The sequence below is a fragment of the Euwallacea similis genome, chromosome 34 (genome assembly GCF_039881205.1).
Source record: "Euwallacea similis isolate ESF13 chromosome 34, ESF131.1, whole genome shotgun sequence".
Lineage (NCBI taxonomy): Eukaryota > Metazoa > Arthropoda > Insecta > Coleoptera > Curculionidae > Euwallacea > Euwallacea similis.
The window spans coordinates 1898114-1917486 of NC_089642.1; the positions used below are offsets into that span (position 1 = coordinate 1898114).

The 19373-nt window shown below is 39.6% G+C and overlaps 1 protein-coding gene across 1 annotated transcript; it reads left to right on the forward strand.

Annotated features, from left to right (window-relative positions):
- The first annotated feature begins 10428 nt into the window (after positions 1-10428).
- On the forward strand, positions 10429-11463 carry LOC136418326 (uncharacterized). The gene is made up of 2 exons (XM_066404354.1): positions 10429-11010; positions 11077-11463. The coding sequence occupies exons 1-2, from the start codon at positions 10429-10431 to the stop codon at positions 11461-11463; spliced, it is 969 nt and encodes a 322-aa protein (XP_066260451.1).
- The last annotated feature ends 7910 nt before the right edge of the window (positions 11464-19373 follow it).

Genomic DNA, 19373 nt, shown 5'->3' on the forward strand with positions numbered 1-19373 from the left:
TTGAAGAAACATAAGATCCATGATTATAAGTTCCTCTTAGTGCAAACGCTCCACATAGGAGATGAACAACGTCGCTTGAAGTTTTGTTGGTGGTTTCGGGATCAACTCGCGACAGATCCTGAGTTTTGTAGAAAAGTGTTGTGGTCCGATGAGTGCTTATTTACCAATAGTGGACTATTTAATCGGAAAAATAAACATTCTTATTCTGTAAATAATCCTCATCTTGTACGCCCAGCTAGACCACAAATTCACTACTCTATAAATATTTGATGTGGTCTCTTAAACCTTTTTTTATGGAAGGCAATTTAAATGGACAAAGTTATCTTAACTTTTCGACAAACGGATTAGAAGAATTAATTGATAACTTACTTATTAATACAATAAAGAAACTAAAATACTTCCAACAAGACGGTGCAAGTCCATATAATGCCAGATGGTGAGGGACTACTTGGATAACCGATTTCCAAATTCGTGGATTGGAAATAACGGTCCCGTACGATGGCCACCACGATCTCCCTGTATGAACCCCCTGGATTATTTCTTATGGGGTTTTGCCAAAAATAACATTTACAATACACCTATTCTCAGTAAAGATGATCTTAGAAATTGAATTACAAATTTCTTTCGGACCATTGACCCAGTTGTTATAAGAAGAGTTACTTCAAATATGTATGAGCGAACGGCATTATGTATTACTCATAGTGGCGGTCATTTTGAACATTTTATGTAATTTTCTCTCCTCGTATTAATTTCTTTGTTAATTAATGTTAGTTAATGTTAAAGTTTGTGTTATTAATTTTCAAAAATACATTTGATAATTTTTTTTATTACTTATTTAAAAGTTGTATTATTGGCTACTTGACTTATGTGTCAAAGACAGTCAGTAACTTGGTAACCAATTATGAACTTGACAAATCAAATCCTACTTGATTTTTTCATCAAATATTTAAATATTTAAATTTTTATTGTAAAATAGTTCAGAAGAGCCTTGTGTTGCACCTCGCCGAAACGGAAATCTTTCGTGTTTTTCAAAAATGCGAAAATCCAATATGGCGTCCATAAGAAAATCGAAAGTTAGTATTATTTTCACGTAAACTAGTAGGTCTAGGATATTTTTGACCTTTCCATATTGAAGACACTGACGGAAAATATAGAACACCCAAGTTTCAAAGTGATTGTATGAAAAATAAATAAGTTATAGACAAAAAAAGAAAATCGACATTTTTAGTATTTCGTTGATATCTTAGTAATTACATAAGATATTCCAATTTTGCTTTCAGCTTTTTGCAGAGCATAAAAATAAGAAACTTTTTCTCCATTTAACCAACCTTGTATCGTTAACCGTTTCGAAAATCCCCATAGAATGCGTCGTAAAAGTGACCACCCTGTATAAATAATAAAATCACGTACTTAGTTTGGAGTCAGATAGCCATTAAGATTTCGATTGTTAAAATAGTTTTCCATCCAAGTGTATTCAAAGTTATAGTTCTTTGTGAATAAAGTAACTTTTAAGTCTCAGTGATTTAAAAAAAAAGTATTTTCGGGCGACGAAGATATAACTGGCGCAGTCGGGTCGGACTTTTGTGCGGATTCGTATGCGAACAAATCGTGTTCCAGACGAACTAATCCACCGATATCCGGAGACGAATCTACCAGAAAAACTGAAGAATTGGAGCAAGGAGGAAGCAGCCACAGACCAGATACAAATCTGTGATCAAGTATTGCCTTCTAGAATGTTCAAAGAAATAATTATTGTACTAGGGTAAGTGCAATTGGGTATATATATTGCATTTTCTTTATGATAGAAGTTGAGGAACTATTGAACCAAATAGCTACTTTAGATATTAACGAATCTTTATCTGACTCCGCTTCACAAATATTAGGAGCGCATAAACATATAAATAAAAAAGAAAATAAGATGGCTGAATTTAAAACTGAATATTTGAACTGTATCCCACAATTTGACGGGAATCCGAACGATCTTGGTAGATATCTTAGCGTGTGTCAGTCTGAAATAGCCACTTTCTATAGGGCACAGCAACCAAACCATTTCCAAAACATTTACTTATTAAATTGCATAATTGGAAAATTTACTGGAAATGCTAAAATAGTACTAGGAACTCAAAGTGTAAGCACTTGGGAGGAATTAAAAAGCATTTTGAATAGGCACTTTGCGGATCAAAGGGATGAGGCTTGCTTAAATAGGGACTTTGTAATGTTAAGACAACAGAATCATGAAAGCCCTGATCAATTCTATGATAGAATTTTACATATATTAAATTTATTGCGTTCTTATACAAATTCTCATGAAACTACAGATCAAGCGAGAGCTCTAAAAAGAGATTTGTATAATGAATTGGCTGTCAACACGTTTTTATCGGGACTAAAAGAACCATTAGGCACGAATATTAGATGTATGAGGCGACGGGACCTCCCGCAAGCATTGCAAAACCAACATTCAATATTTACAATCTAACAATAATAGACCGAAATCACCTGTGAGAATATCTCGCCGATCAGCGCGGTATCGTACACAACCAAATGTTTACGGTAATCAATTTCAACGACCAAATTACAATTCATTTAATCAGTCAAGAAATTTCCAACGGCCTAATTTTCAGAATAATCCTATGTAAGTTATGTTGAGTGTAGGTTTTTAATTTTCGGTAGGTTTTTAAAAATTGAAACTCACGGTTCGGTAAAGAGCTTTTAATGAGGAAAAAATAGTATAAGGTGTCTGGTCGCAAAGAATACCGAATCAGTTCTGTCTTCCCGCGATCCGATTCGTAATCGGAAAAAATAACATAAACCATAAAATCGATACGCCGAATATCCTATTCAGCGTCTAGTAAAATGTGAGCGTTGGCATAACATGTATAATTATAGGCTCCTTACTAATGCATTCAAACTGAATCAGAATAAACCACTGCCTAAACCAACTCCAATGAGTATATCTACTAGACAGACGGTCAGAACGTTTCGATCAAATAATAATGATAATAATTTCAATAACAACAGCAATTATCGAAATTAGAATCAATTCAATAAAAATAAATATCAATCTCCTAATTTCATAGTTGAAGAATTATACAACGCAGATGTAACCCGAAACCAAAACGACGTCTTAAAACCGAGAAGAGTTACAATAAGGTCTTTTGAATTTTGATTTTTAAAAACAACACTTGAATTGAAAAACACAATTAGCTTTATTTTAGACTTGTGACATTTATGTGTGACACTTTGGGGAAGAGGATACTTAACCCTCCGTTAGGCGGGTCAGCTGATGAAACGTCCTTAGTCGCTATGGGTCTGAGAGACCCGTGTTAATAAATATCTTATTTTTTGTAATTGTAATGCGTTTAAAATACAATCCAATGATCAACGATAACTTCCGTGTTTGTGATATACACAGTGCTTTAAAAAGCATAATTTACAACTATATTTAAACAAATTAAGAAAAATAAAAAACAGTTTTAACTAGTTAAAATTTATTTAGGTACTTTTTTTAAAATTATATTGCTTAAAAAAAACGAAAATTACTCACTATCTTCTGTTTGTATTGTGATTTCTTCTTCTAAACAATTTTGACAAATTGTTCTTACGTGTCGACTCAAACACAAATAGATATTACATTTTTCGCACACATACTTTGTCTTTGCATCTTTTTGTGTTTCTTTATAGCACGGTTCACATCGTTTTCTTTTTCTTGTTAGTGTGGCAGCTTGAGGTTGTTCCTCTCTAGCTGACGTTTCGGGCCTATATTTTGCTAATGACATTTTTAATTCGGGTGGCAAATTTGGAATTTGTGACCTTCTTTCTAGTTGTCCTTTCAACAAACTAAAAACTAATTTTTTTATATATTCCCGCCGAAAAATATACTCATTTCCATTCCCCAAAAAAATTAGTCGTGAGTTAATCGCTGCCACATTCAACATGTGATAGAAAATTACCATTGGCCACCTTTTGGTAGATCTGGCCACATTATATGTGGCGCAGAGTTTATCTGCAATATCCACACCCGATTTAGTACTATTGTAAAAATCTATTATTTCGGGTTTTTTCGTAGTATCATCGGCCACTTCTTCACAGGAAACATGTAGACTTGATAGCAACACAACTATTCTACCTCTCTTTGGACAATAAGAAACAAGAGTTTCGTTTTTGGAAAAACCAAACACACTGCTATATTGTAGGCGACTTTTTGGTGTAATAAAATTCGGCGGTAATTCTCTTCTGTTTTTTCGTACAGTTCCCACGTACGATAGCTTTTTTTCTTCAAGTGCTTTCACTAGCTTCAGACTCGTGAACCAATTGTCTGCCGTAATGTTTCTTCCACTACCATAAATTGATTCAGCAAGTCTTAAGACAACTTTTTCGGAAGAATTATCTGTTCTGAACGGTCCTTCTGGTTGTAGACCGCAATATATCTCCATAAATGCGATATAAAATAGTTTTGCATCGCATAAACTAAAAATTTTAATACCATATTTTGAAGGTTTTGACGGTATATACTGTCGAAAGCCGCAACGTCCACGAAAAGCAGGAAGCATTTCATCTACAGTTACATTTTGACCGAGAACATAATGCGATTTGCAATTTTCGTTGAATAGGGTGAATATTTGTCGTATGGCTGCCAGTTTGTCAGTTTCTTTCCTTTGTCTTCGTGTAGATCTATCATCGAATCGAATGCTCCTTATAAGAAAACGAAATCGTCTTTCTGACATAGTCATTCTAAAAAGGTCAATTCCTAGCCCATCACTTGCCCAAAAATCCAAAATGTTTTGATGATTTCCACGGAATACTCCTGCTAGATATAATAGTGCAAAAAAAGCTTGCATTTCTATTACATCGGTTGGTTTGCAATTTCGTTCCCTTACAAATTTTTTCCGTATACTGTCGATATATATATTGGTGTTTTCGACAATAATAGCAAATATGTTATTGTCAAAAAATAGCTTCCAACAATCCAGTTCAGTGTTGGCACATTTTGCTTGTGTTCCGACGACGCCAGGCAATTTTACCAAAACGTTATGGAGTCGTGTTTGAGTCTGTTTCCAAGCTCTTTGTCTCCACTTTGTACCGTCTCTAGCTAAATGTCTTTTGATGAGTTACCGAACTTGTTACAATAAAATATTGACTTACCAGAATAATAATCAGCGTCGCAGTCAGAATCCTCTTCATCACCTTCTTCTTGACTGTCAATTTCGTGATCAGTATCAGAATCTACAAGCCTCTCTTCAACATAATCTTCCATTTCTGAATCATCTGATTCGTCAAAATTTTCGTCGGCAATGGTTACGCTTTTCTCCATTTCTTCAAACACCAGACGATTTAGTTCTTCAATATCATCAGTGCTATTCAAATTGAAACGTTTTTTGTCCATCTTTGTAAACACTAACACAAATTTAACTAAAATAAGCGAACAAAACAAAGAACTCTCGACCAAAGAACTTCGTACAACTGTAACGCGGCTAGTAGAAATGGGTATGGCACCCCCAAGACGGCGCCGATCAACGCATCTCAAGAATTTATAGCGCAATAAAACACTTACCAGGGTATAAAACTAATGTAAACTATTCTTAAAATATCCCTTTGAGATGTCACGAAGCGACAATAATGTGGCTCCAATAGTTTTCCAACAATTAGCAAATAAAAACACTATGGGTCTGTCAGACCCATAGCGGCTAATGGAGGGTTAATGATAATGTATGCTAATCGACCTGAGTTTTTATAATAAAAAGATGCTGAAAGTGATGAATCTGAAGCGTGTTATTGTTTATTGACAACACGTGGGACATGTGTTATTACCTTTATATGGGAAGTGGTCATATAATTCCTCTCTCCTTAAGTTTGAGAAAATAAAGGTTTATTTTGAGAGGTGTTAATTGTATGTCCATTTTTACATTTTCTCTAGATTTTCTATGGTTACAATAATAATATACGTATCCTCCACAAATAATTAATATAATAATAATTACTAAGGTAATGGATATACTGGTATTTACTACATTAAAATCCTTTAACTAGTGCGCTGTCAATTGTTTTGCAATTTCGAGATCCTTATGTAAATTATCAAGATTGACTTCTTTGAGTTTGAGTGGTTCGATTTTTTCCTTTAGGTTCTCGTTAATGTGGATTGCTGGTAATTTTAGTCGTAATTTAATTGTATCAAATTTTTGAATTTCATCGGTTTTATTCATAACTGTTGTATTATAGCCAGAAAGGATTATGATCGAGGTTCGAGTAATTGTTTCAATGGTTTGCTGGTTAGGGCAATGGGATTCAATAATTTCTTTGCAGGCTAGTAGTACGAGTAGGGAATTGTCTAATAATTGATTGGCTGATGATTTATTGTAGATAATAGGGATCATGGGACAATGATCAATCAGTTTTATAATCTCTATTATACAATGCTCATTGGTATGTAGGAATTGTAGTTCGCAAAGGGATAGGCCTTCAATTTTTGGGGAGCTATTCTTTAGGTTAAAGAAGTTATTTGCTGAATTTAGAAGATAGGGATTTGATATTGTCATGATGTGATTATTAAGGGGTATTGGGTATAGGTGATAGAGAACATAAGGTTCGCTCAGTATTAAAGGAATTAATATGTGAAATATTACGAGGTCATTTTTTATAGTTACATCAGAGGAAGCTATCTCATAATAACTGATAATATTGGTGAAGGGAATTTTGCTTTCGAGCTTAAAGCGTTTTAGAAGTGATTTTAATTCCTCGTATTTGAGGATACTATGATGTAAGATTTTTATTTTGACAAAGTCTAATGCGGTTTGTACATTTCCACAGATGTTGCTGATAATTTGAATGTTTTTATCTAGGTATCAAGGAGGATAACAAAAGAAATAGCGTTTAACGAGGACTGTGTCAATTGTGTAAGGTTATTTAGCTGAGACTGCAGTTCTTGCTAATTCTTCTTGATAATGCTGAGTAGTGTGTCGACGTCCTTGCTTAATTTTTTAATTATTGTTTGTGTTGCCAAAATGTCCTGTTGCAAGGTTTTTTGATTTAAAGGACCCCTTATCAAAATTACTAAGATGGAAGATAAGACTGGATGAATACGACTATAATATTATTTATAAAAAAGGAAAAAGTAACACAAACGCAGATGAATTAAGCAGAATGGAAATGCATACTTAAGAAACCAACGGATTAACAGAATTAATGGAATATATGGAAAAGTTTAAGAAGTCACTGCAAAGAAAAAAGGACAATATGGCTGGACTCGAGTTTCAAACCGACCATGGAAGAGGCAACATCGCAAGTGTTTTGTGCTCCGAAGAAAACGGTCGAAATTGACGGAAAATATCGAGCTGGGTCTTAAACGACGCGGAAAATCGAAAGGAACAGTGTGGTGAAAAATAAAAGTCAAAAAAACTGTGAATTTTCCGGGAAAAATCGGAAAAACTGGTTCTAGTGGTCGTAAAATCACGAATCAAAAACTCAGTTGGGGGTACTACCACCCCCTACAACTACCCAGTGTCGGAAAGTGCATAAACATTGGAGTTTCCTTAATATTTAGGGAAATTTTTGTGCTATTTTTAGAACACGCGTGCTGACGCGTGGGAAGATAAAAGGGGAGTTTTCGTTCTTACCCGTTAAACGCAAAGACAATTTTGGAACTTTTCCGGGTTATCCGGACGCTTAAGAGGACAATACTACCTTCTGGAAGGCACTACGAACCCTAGGGAACGGCCACCAGAAGCAGGATTTCCAGAATTAAGCCAAGAACCAAGGAAAAAAGCGGTAAGTCATTTAGCTTGCATGTAAGGATTAATTTCCGCTTTAATTATTAATAATAGTGCTTTTGTTTAAATTCTGTTCATTGTTGACTGGTGGAAAGCTTTTAAATTCACTATTTTAAAAGAAAAACCATCCCAGTGTAGCATATGAGCAGGATTTAATACATTTATATAGATATATCCGTAGTCGAGTGGCTATCAAATCGCTTGGCAAGCGGCGGATAACGGGTTCTCGCACCCCCTGCTGGTTATTGGATTTTTCATTTATTTTAAATATGTAGAAAAATCCAATATTAGACATAGGAATTTAGTGTACTTTTCTAAAGAACATCCGTAGCCTGGTGGGGTTAGTGACCAACTTTTGGTAATCGGAAGGACTGGGTTCGTCCCCGGTTGGGGAACTGAATTTTTTCATTTATTTAATTATTTGAAATATTCACTAAGTTCCTCGCAACCTCTCGCCTAGTCACCAACAACCGCGGTTGTTAACCCGGTGTTTATTTAACAAACCGCCGGGTAAGCGGGAATTATTCGGGTCCGCACCCAACCTAGGAATTTAGAGCTATTTATTTTCCCTTTAGGATTAAAAACAAAACGCTATGTCGTCGTCTGATAGTGACGGTGAAGTAGGTGCCCGTAAAAGGGCCGCGCCAGTAATCGCGCTAAGTAGCAGCGATCCTTCTTCGGAATCGGACTCTGAGCGGGACTCCAACGAGGTCCCAGATAAGACGGCTGCCAGCCGCAGATTCCTCAAGAAAGGGATTAACAACGAGGAGCTGTTCCAGCTGATAGAGTCAATTCATGACTCCGGCAAGAAGCTGTATTTTTTAATACAGCAAAATACCAACACGAAGAGAGACATCAAGGAGGAAGTCCACTGCCTAAGCCAGATGGCGAAGAAGCTTTTTCGTAACAAAAGCTTCGTTTTAGAAGAAGCCAAGAAGGTAAAGAAGAAGGGGAAGGCGCCGACCGTCTCGACACTAACCGAAGCCCTCCCGGAAAAAACAAAAAAGAGCGGCTTGAAGCCCGCCACTAGGGAAGTGGCCATTCAAGCCACTTCAGAAATAAGAGAGATGACTACCCAGACGGGAGAACCATCCACCCTGGCGGTACTTCCGCACAGCACTACTTTCCAGGATTGGAAACAAGTAACTGAAAAGAAGTGGGGAAAAGAAATCTTCGCTACCACAGAGCTGGTACAGGGTTCCCCCCTAACAAACGGCAAGCCGGAGGAATCAATGGCAGTATTGGTTGACCAAGAAGACCAGAAGATGGCAAATGGAATTCAGAAAGAATTCCTAGCCAAATTCCCATTGCTGAGCCAGATGGAGGATTTGGCATTCCTCCAGCTCACCACGACAATTGGTTCCTCAAAGAAGTCCAAGTTCAAAACAGAAGCAGGACAAGCAGTGAAGGTCTACAAGACACTGCTCCCCAAAGACGAGGAAGGAATCTTCGAAGTCATGGCGAAGCTAGAAGCGGAAACCAAAGCCGAGAAGGCCTTAGCTTTGCACCAGGTGAAGAACCTGTCCGCGGACAAGTTCCAAAAACTGGTGCAATTCCTATTTAGGGACCCTCAGAGGAAGATCAGGATCTTCACGGAACCGGGTAGACAAAGGGAAAAGTCCCCACAAAAGACGGGGACCTCCAAGCCAACGGTAAGGGTCCAGAAGACCAAAAGCCACCCGACCTACGCCATTGTCGTAGGCAAAAAAGAGTCGGTCTCCCCAGTAGCGGCGATCAAAAAGATCAGGACTTGCGTCGGCAACAATGGAGACGTGGACAAGATCAAGTCCATAAGAACAAATGGAGAGGGTAATTTGGTAATTACCCTGGACAAAAACGTAACTGCCCTGGAGTCCTTGGGGAAGGACATCAGGAAAACTATGGGCAAGGACAACGTCCGCCTCCTAAGAGAGAGAAGTGAAAAATCTTCTATCGTCCTCAAGAGGCTGGATGCGACGGTAACCAAGGAAGACGTCGTAGAAGCCATCCTGGACTTCTCCAATGGATCAATCCAGGAACACGATCTCAAAGTATGGGAATTGAGGCCGTATGCCAGATCGGAGCAAGCGGTCACCATCAGGTTGGACGAAAAGATCGCCGAACACCTGGTCAGGACCGGATCCCTTAGGATCGGAATGACCAGGTGTAAGATAGAAGAACACTTGGAGATAGCCAAGTGCAACCGCTGCTGGGCGTACGATCATAGGACGCCCCAATGTAAGAACGCGGACAAGCACAAAGCTTGCTTCCAATGCGGAAAGGAGGACCACCTCAGAAGGTCCTGCAAGAAGAAGGAGGCAGAGTGTGTTTGCATACTCTGCAACAAGAAAGGGCACTACGCAGGCAGCGGTAAATGCCCTAAACTCCGCGAGGCGCTAGCAGAGGCCAAGGAGGGGAGAAGGAGAAAGCGTCAGGAAGAAGAGAAAAGATACCTGCAGCGAACCCAGGTAGCTGCGGATCTTGCCAAGAAGGCCGCCGAGCACAAGGACGGAGTCCCCTCAGAAAAGTCCGGATCCGAGGGAAGGGTTGTCTCGACCGCTAGTCAGGCCGACTCAGACAACCACTAGAGTTTTCATGCTTTCTTAGTTTTAAGTTCTAACCCTTAATCCTTAAGTTTTAGCCCCTCCTAGGTTAGCAAATTTACACAGCTACAACTAGCCCAAAGATGAACACTGCAGTCTTTCAAAACTGCAGATTCCTACAGATCAACGCGGATCGCTCGAAGAAAGCGTACGACAAGGCTTATCTCGAAGCAGCCAAGCGAGAGGTAGACGTGATCGTAGCAAGCGAACCGAATAGACACCTGGTCGAGAACAGTCGCAGATGGACCGTGGACCGACTGAGAGACGTGGCAATTCTGGTGAGAAACAAGACCATCAGAATAGCCAAAGCAAAAAGCCTAGAAGGCGCGGTACTAATGGAGGGAGAAGGATACAACATCCTAGCTTGCTACATCTCGCCAAATCGCACCAGACAGCAATTCTTCCAACGACTGGATACCATCCAATTAGAGATCAACGACGCGAGAAAGGAATGGATCCTCCTGGGGGACTTCAACGACAAATCCCCAGAATGGGGGTCGCAGATGGAGGACTACAGAGGAGCGGCCTTATCGCAGATGTGTGCAGGACTGAATATGACGGTCCTGAACAACGGCGAACCCACGTTCGTCAGACGGGGACAGTGGTCGTGCATAGACCTCACCTTCGTCAGCGTGAGATTGGCAACTCAAGCTGCGAACTGGCAAGTCTTGAGGAACGAACCGTGTTCCCCCCACAAGCACATCCTGTTCGAAGTGGGAAATTCCATCTAGGAAAGAAGGAAGAACGATCCGACGGGTCGGCGTAAGAAATTGAGCAAAGACCCGTTTCTAAAGGCTTTCGAGAGTCTTCTAGAAACGAGGCAAAGACTAAGCGGCGACCCGATTCACACAGGAGAAGAGATCGTCAGGATGATGAAGAAGGCATGTCGGAAGAGCCACGACATCTCGGAGAGTCAGCCCCTGACCCAACCGTACTGGTGGAATTCCCAACTCGAAGAAATTAGGAAGGACACCATCAGATCCAGAAGACGCGCCCTTCGAGCGAACCGGAAAACCGAGAACAACGAAAGGCTCGAAGAACAAAAGGCAGCTTGGCGGGAATACAAAGAAGTCAAGAAGACGCTGAAGAAGGCGATTGCCAGGGAAAAAAAGAACTAATGGCGAGAGCTCTGTCGCGACTTCGAAGAGAATATTTGGAGTAACGGATACAGGATTGCCATGCAGTTCCTGAAACCGACAAGAAATCCCTTCGAGCTAACGACGGAGAGAAAGATGACCATAGCGAGACACCTCTTCCCTGGCGGAATGGGCTTCGTGCCCGACAAGATTCTGCCGGTGGAGCTCGTCTCGTTCACGGAAGAAGAACTTCGAGAGTCAGCCATGAAATTGAAAAGTGCCGCGTCCCCAGGCCCAGACGGCCTCTCCGCGGACGCGTTAAAGTACAGCGTGGAAGTCCACCCAGAAACGTGGCTGAAGCTCCTGAATCAGCTGATGGAGAACCAAGAATTCCCCAAATCCTGCAAGACCGCCAAGCTGCTGCTGCTACTGAAACCGAACAAGGACGGGGATCACCCGGGGTCGTACAGGCCGATCTGTCTCACGGATGTGGCGGCCAAACTGTACGAACACCTGATCAAGGCCCGACTGGAGAAAGAACTCGAGGCAAGACGGCCGCTGTCGGACAGTCAATACGGATTCAGAAAGGGCAGATCCACAGGATATGCGATGGACCGATCCTGAGAATAGCCAAGGCAATCGAAGAGAACAACGCGGGCCGGAGGAGCAAAAGTTGGTGTGCGCTCATCACTCTCGATGTTCGTAACGGCTTCAACAGCGCCTCCTGGTCCGGACTGATAAGAGAACTTGACGACAATCTCGAGGTACCTAAAGAATATAATTGCCGACTACTTCACCTCCAGAACGGTGATAGTAGACAAGGATGTGGACTTCCAAATGGCGAGGGGAACACCACAAGGCTCGGTCCTAGGATCCCTGCTCTGGAACGTCCTGTATGACCCCATCCTCGAGGTGGCAGGGTCGAAGAACCACAAAGTGATCCCCATAGGATACGCTGACGACATCGCACTCGTGGTCTGCGGCGACGACGTCGAAGACATGAAGACAGAAGCGAACGCCGCCATAGCAAGATGCGAGAGATGGCTCCGAGAAAATTCTCTACAGCTAGCTCCAGAAAAAACGGAAGCCGTGATCCTGTGCGGAAGGGGAAACAAGAGAGGAATATCTTTCCGCGCCGGAGATCACAAGATAGAACCTCAAAAATCACTGAGATACCTCGGAGTTCATTTCGGAGAGAACTTGTCCTTCTCGAACCACGTCTCCGAGACATGCAGAAAGAGCCTCAACAAGCTGAGCCACCTACAGCGCTTGATGCCATCGATCGAAGGTCCTACGACACAAAAGAGACGCCTCCTATACGGAGTGATACAGTCGATGTTTCTGTACGCAGCCCCTGTTTGGGGTCAAGTTAGGAGCGTCCAAAAGTACAGAAACATGATGCTGAGCGTCCAACGCAAAGCACTGTTGAGAGTCGTATGCGCGGACCGCACGGTATCACTGGACGCAGTCCTGGTACTGGCCGGCGTACCCCCCATCGACCTATTAATAGAAGAGAGAATCGAGCTGCACGGTAGACCACGAGTGACCGAGAAATATCCCTTAATCCTAGGAACCGCTGACAATAAGATGTCGACTATGCATTTGCGCTCTATAAAACTACTTGCAGCATTAAAACATTAACATTAAGTCTGTGTAAAAGCTAATTGCTGTTCGTCTTAATTGTTCACCCTAGTTTAAGTCAAAAACCCTATTATATATTTTTTATTCTCTTAAAGCCGAAAAATAAAGTTTTTTTAAAAGTGGTTCTCTTGGAACCCTCACTTAATTGGCGCAGCCGGTAGGATAGTGCGATTTCACCCTTTATCGGTCTCCGTTGTGTGGAAGCGATTGTCAAATCCCAGCGTACTAGCCGAACCAACCCTCCGAGCGGACTTCGAGAATCATCCCTTTTTCGGACCAGAGAAATCAGTATTCGACGTCTTGGTGTCTTCGACAAGCATCCCAGTTGGAGATCAACTCGACTACACTATTGGCAAACCCCCTTCGAACGACTGAACTTCAACCAGACCTCTAGAAGGACCCCTTTGATCGTGTACTACTTCAATACTGGCTTTATGGACCTCTCCTTGACGATATTGTAAGTAACTACTAAATGACCATTTCATGTCTTACGCATCAAAAAGGTTAAAACGAATATTGATTAAAAATAGGGCCAAGTTAGGTTTAGTGATAAACAGAAATACTGGAAATACTGACAGTGAGTCAGAAAACTCTGAGAGTGAAGAAATTAATTCAAGAAACATAACTCCTGACTCAGGAGAACTTTCATTATTATTCGATAATTTAAGCATCGAATCCTTACAAGAAAATAAAATGGAAAGCATTAGATTCCATACTTCCTTGCTGCCCACTTTTTCAGGCAACCAGGATCATTTAGAGAGCTTTATACTATCTATTGATGAGTTTCATCAGGCGTACTATCATACGTCAGATGAACAGAGGCGGTTAGTGACAGCCGCCATTAAGTCTAAGTTAATTGATGATGCCAGAAACTTTTATCTTTCTAGGCCTGATTTAAATGATTGGGGATCTCTTAGAAATGCTTTACGGCAAAAGTTTGGTGACCCCATAACCTATTTAGTGTTAATGCAACAGATGCAATATCTAAAAATCAATAAGAGTGAATCTATATTACAATTTGTAGACAGACTAAAAACGTTCATGCAAAGAATTCTCGCAAAAATCCAATGCGAAGTCGCTGAACAAATTTCTCGAACTACTCTAATTTCTCAAGTAGAAAATACATCCGTCTTAATTTTGACGGCTAACTCTCCTCAAACACTCAAAACTATGTTGATGATACAAAGACCTCAAACTTTAGATGCTGCCCTTCAGCATGTAGTTAACTACGACATGGTAGAGTCCCAAGTTAACCTTTGCTAATCAACATTTTACCCCACGCGCCGTCAGCAACAATCATTTCACCTCGCATAATCCTTCAGAAGGAACGAATAAAATCCAAAACAAAAATCCACCTAATCCATTTCGAAACACAGCCAATAATTACCAACGTCCCTCTCAAAACTTGAGACCTGTCCAGACCTATCAACCCGCTCAAGTACGTCCCAGGTACGTACCAGGCAACTTCCTCCCCAACCAAGGATTCGGAAAATCGAAACCGATACCACAAAAGGACACCCCAACACCTATGTCCATTTCTACCGCAGGACCTTCCGCCTTGTACCAACAGAGACAACCCTCCGTGAGATATCCCACCTTTCGACCAACAGGACCCCGTAATTTCTCATTTCAAGAGCTAACCAACATAGAAACACAATCCCCCCTGACATACGATAGTAGTGAATTTGACCCGAATGAAGAATTCACACCTTCGGAATATAGAGATTTTTTAGAAAACAGGAACCTCCAAAGTGACGAAACTAGTTCCGGCGTTACCGGAGAGAATGACGAAAATTTTTCACACCCTGCCTCCAGCCCAGACTTGACCTAAACAACGTTGCTCAGACAATACAATTACCGTATTTTTATCTACCCCAAAAACAAATTACCGTCCTCATCGATTCAGGAGCCTCTGACTCCATTATCAATCCGAAAATTGCAGAATTATGCCCAGAAAGAATATTTATTGAACCGTTTGAAGTAACCGCATGTAAACAAACATATCAAGAAAATAAAAATTTAGAACTACCCTTACTGGAAGAATTAGGTATAGACCGCCCATTTAAATTGCATATTTTATATTTTAAACTGGCACAGCGATTTCGACGCCCTAATAGATTCCCGAGATTTGAAAAAACTAAAAGCCCTTTTGAACTACCAAACCAAAATCCTAACGTTGAACAATACAGATATTCCCTTTTCGCTCGCCTACAACAAACCGTTAAATCAACCCGTGGAAAATCTAAACACAAACTTCCTTGTAATACCTGTAAATTACGAGAAAGGCATTGCTATGTTGCCTTCTTTCAATATAGATAACCAAATTATTCCTGACTCTTTAGTTAATGTTAATGATGGTTTGTGTAAAATTCCTAATCCGATGCCAAAAATTCAGGTTAATTTCCATCAGAGACTAAAGGTAATACCCGAAGACCAATTCAATTTGATTGACCCGCCTTCAGTCCCGCCGTCATACTTTAATTTGGAGTCTCAATTGCGATTAGATCATCTGACCCCTCTGGAGAGATCGAAATTAATATCCCTTTGTCATGAATTTACAGATATAATGTACCATGAAAATTCCAATTTAACTTTTACCAGCCAAACAAAACATTCTATTCGAACCACTAATGATAGACCTATTTACGTAAAATCTTTTAGGCACCCTCCTGTCATGAATCAGGAAATTCAAAAGCAAATTCAGAAACTTCTGGACGATAAAATTATTCGACCCTCTATATCGCCATATTCTGCCCCTGTTTGGATAGTTCCCAAAAAATCTGATGCATCCTTAAGACAAAAGTTCCGAATGGTCGTAGACTACCGTAAATTAAATGACGTCACCATAGAGGAAAAATACCCCTTACCACGAATAGAAGAAATTCTCGATAACCTAGGGAAATGTACATATTTTACGACGCTCGATTTGGCTCAAGGCTTTCATCAGATAGAGATGAACCCCGATTCTATTGAAAAAACAGCTTTTTCTGTCGAAAACGGTCACTACGAGTATCTTCGTATGCCTTTTGGACTGAAAAACGCGCCAGCCACCTTTCAACGAATGATGGATGAAACTCTTCGAGAATTTCTATATAAGTTCTGTTTCGTATACATGGACGACGTAGTCATATTTTCTAAATCTTTACCGGAACACCTTGATCACATACGAATAATATTTAAAAGATTAAAAGACGTAAATCTCAAGGTGCAACTCGACAAATCTGAATTCCTATGCAAAGACGTAGCTTTCCTCGGACATATAATAACTCCCGAAGGAATTAAACCAAATCCCACAAACATCGAAAGTATTCAACGATATCCCATGCCTAGAACATAAAAAGAAATTAAAGCGTTTCTAGGACTGATAGGATATTATCGCCAATTTATAAAAAAATTTTCCAAAATCACTTTTCCAATGACAAAATGCCTTAGAAAAGGAAGCGAAACCCTTATAGGCAATGAGGACTTTAAAGAAGCATTTCAAAAATGTAAAGAATTAATTAGTAATTCCCCTATTTTGCGATACCCAGATTTTACTAAATCATTTAAACTAACAACGGATGCCTCCAACATTGCTATTGGTAGCGTCCTTTCCCAAAACGACCACCCCATAGCTTTCTATTCTCGAACCCTTAACTCTGCTGAAAAAAACTATTCAACAATAGAAAAAGAACTTCTTGCTATAGTAGATTCCACAAAAGATTTTCGATGCTACTTGTACGGTGTCAGATTCTTGATCGAAACAGAACATAACCCCCTTGTTTGGCTTTCGAAATTAAAAGAACCCAATTCAAGACTAATTCGTTGGAAATTAAAACTAGAGGAATTTAACTTTGAAATCAAATATAAAAAAGGTAAAGAAAACGTGGTCGCCGACGCTTTATCGCTTATAGAAATTAACACCCACGAAACGACCGATGATACACAGCACGACGCGCAATCAAAAGGTCCCCAATGTTGACGACACGGTAGCGAATCTTAACGACTTTGACCTTGCGGATTACGTGCTAAATGAAAGATATTTACAACAACACAATGATCCTTCTGTAGCGGAAAACGATGCTCAATAAAATCAAAACGATAGGGTATCAAGTGTTACAGTGCATTCAAACAATGACCCTGAAGGTAAAAGACTTCCGATATCCGAACTACCATTGAATTATGCTAACAACCGATTAGTAATCGACTATGGCGAAACATACAAACATACTTTTACCAAACCATTCAAAAAAAATCATCATGTAGTACGGATCAATCGGAAAAATCGACAAGAACACATACTTAACCCTGGAATACTAACACACGTAATTTTGACGTGTTAGCTTTAATTAAACCGTTGCTGCAAATCAGCAAAACACTGCAACACCTTATCGCTTATGAAGTGCTAGCACCACATATTTGTTGTTAAGGCCAAGACACTTTTAGTATAAAATTCATTGTCGTCTGGTGGCGGCAAGGGTTGATCGGTGTTGGTGTACGTCATTCTTACGTGTGTTTAGTATTAATGATTAAAAATGTGTATGTAAATTTGATGTATAGTTATTGTTTTCGGCTATAAATCATGTCTCAAAAAAATAAAATGAACTCAAAACGTAACTTAACTCAAAAAGAACTTGAAGATCTAATAAATCAAAGTGATTTTAGTGATATAAGTGACGTTGAGGAGGATCTTGCAATTGAAGAATCCTTTGATAGCGATGATAGCATTCAAGATCATGATTACGTTCCTGATGAAGTTAAAGAGGAAATATATAAAAAACTATCAGCAATTTGGACACCTTCTTCAACAGTTAAAGAGTCCAGCAAATCAATGGAGGCTAGTAGTAGTAAGAAAATAAAGATTACACCTAGTTTAGCAGCAAGTAAGAATACCCAAAAACCACCAAATGAAAAAAGCATTTTATCCGGCAAGAATGGTTATGAATGGTCCTCTTCTCCAGTAGGCAAAAATGGCAAGACTCCAGCTCGGAATGTTATATATATTCGACCAGGTCCAACAAATTTTGCCAAGAAAGCTATTTCGCCAAAAGATTGTTTTAATCTATTTTTTAATGATTATATCATGGGTGAAATTTTATTGCATACAAATGAAAAAATTTCTGAACTGCGAGAGAAGTACAAGTTCAAGAGTGCAACTATTTCAGACACAACACTACCTGAATTAAAAGCCTTACTTGGGTTATTATTTTTATCTGCTGCTCTTAAAAATAATCACCTGTCAGCTGATGTGTTGTTTGACATTAACTATTCAGGGAACAGATATAGAGCAACCATGAGCAAAGAGAGATTTAATTTCCTCATAAACGCTTTGCGTTTTGATGATCTTGTGACAAGAGAAAACCGTAAACAGGATAATAAGTTTGCTCCAATATCAAATATTTGGAATGCTTTCATTGCCAACTGTTCCCAAACTTACAAACCCAGTTCTTATGTTACCATCGACGAACAGCTTGTAGGTTTTCGTGGCCGATGCCCGTTCCGTATGTACATGCCAAATAAACCAAACAAATATGGCATAAAAATTGTAATGCTCTGCGATAACGCTACGAAATATGTCATAAATGCAAGCCCTTACCTAGGTAAATCTACGACAACTAGCGGAGTTGGATTAGCAAATCATTTTGTTGAAAGCCTAACGACTCCTTTACATGGCAGCAATCGTAATATAACAATGGATAATTGGTTTACGAGCGTTCCTCTTGCCAAAAAACTACTAAATCCTCCTTTCAAAATGACAATAATTGGTACGCTTCGGTCGAATAAACCAGAAATTCCACAAGAGTTATTGAATAATAAGACTTGGCAACATGGTACAAGTATGTTTGCATTTGACCAAAAAATTACCCTAGTATCTTATAAACCTAAGAAAAACAAGACAGTTCTTCTGCTATCTACAATGCATTTTACTGATAGTTTGAATGAAGTTACTAAAAAACCCGAGATTATCCATGCATATAATTCAACAAAGGGAGCTGTGGATACCTTTGATCAAATGGCTCAAAATATTTGCTGCAACAGAAAGACCCGACGTTGGCCTCTCTGCATATTTTACAATATGATGAATATTGCATCCGTAAATAGTTACGTTATATATCATCATAACAAAACTAATCAAGAACAGACACCATTATCCCGGCTACAGTTTGTTTTGAAGCTCCATGAAGAATTGACCAGAGAGTGGCAGGAAATAAGGCTTCAAAACGTTACTACCCTACCAAGAAAATTGAGTGAGAGTATTTCCGAAATCCTCCAACTAGATCAACCGATTCAAAACCAAGAACATACACAAAATAAAGGAAAGAGAAGTTATT

What these genes read in the sequence shown, in the direction of transcription:
- LOC136418326 (XM_066404354.1), top strand. Translation starts at nt 10,429, where the DNA reads ATGAACACTGCAGTCTTTCAAAACTGCAGATTCCTACAGATCAACGCG. An exon ending in CTCAAGCTGCGAACTGGCAA is followed by an intron (nt 11,011 to 11,076) that starts GTCTTGAGGAAC and finishes AATTCCATCTAG; the next exon opens with GAAAGAAGGAAGAACGATCC.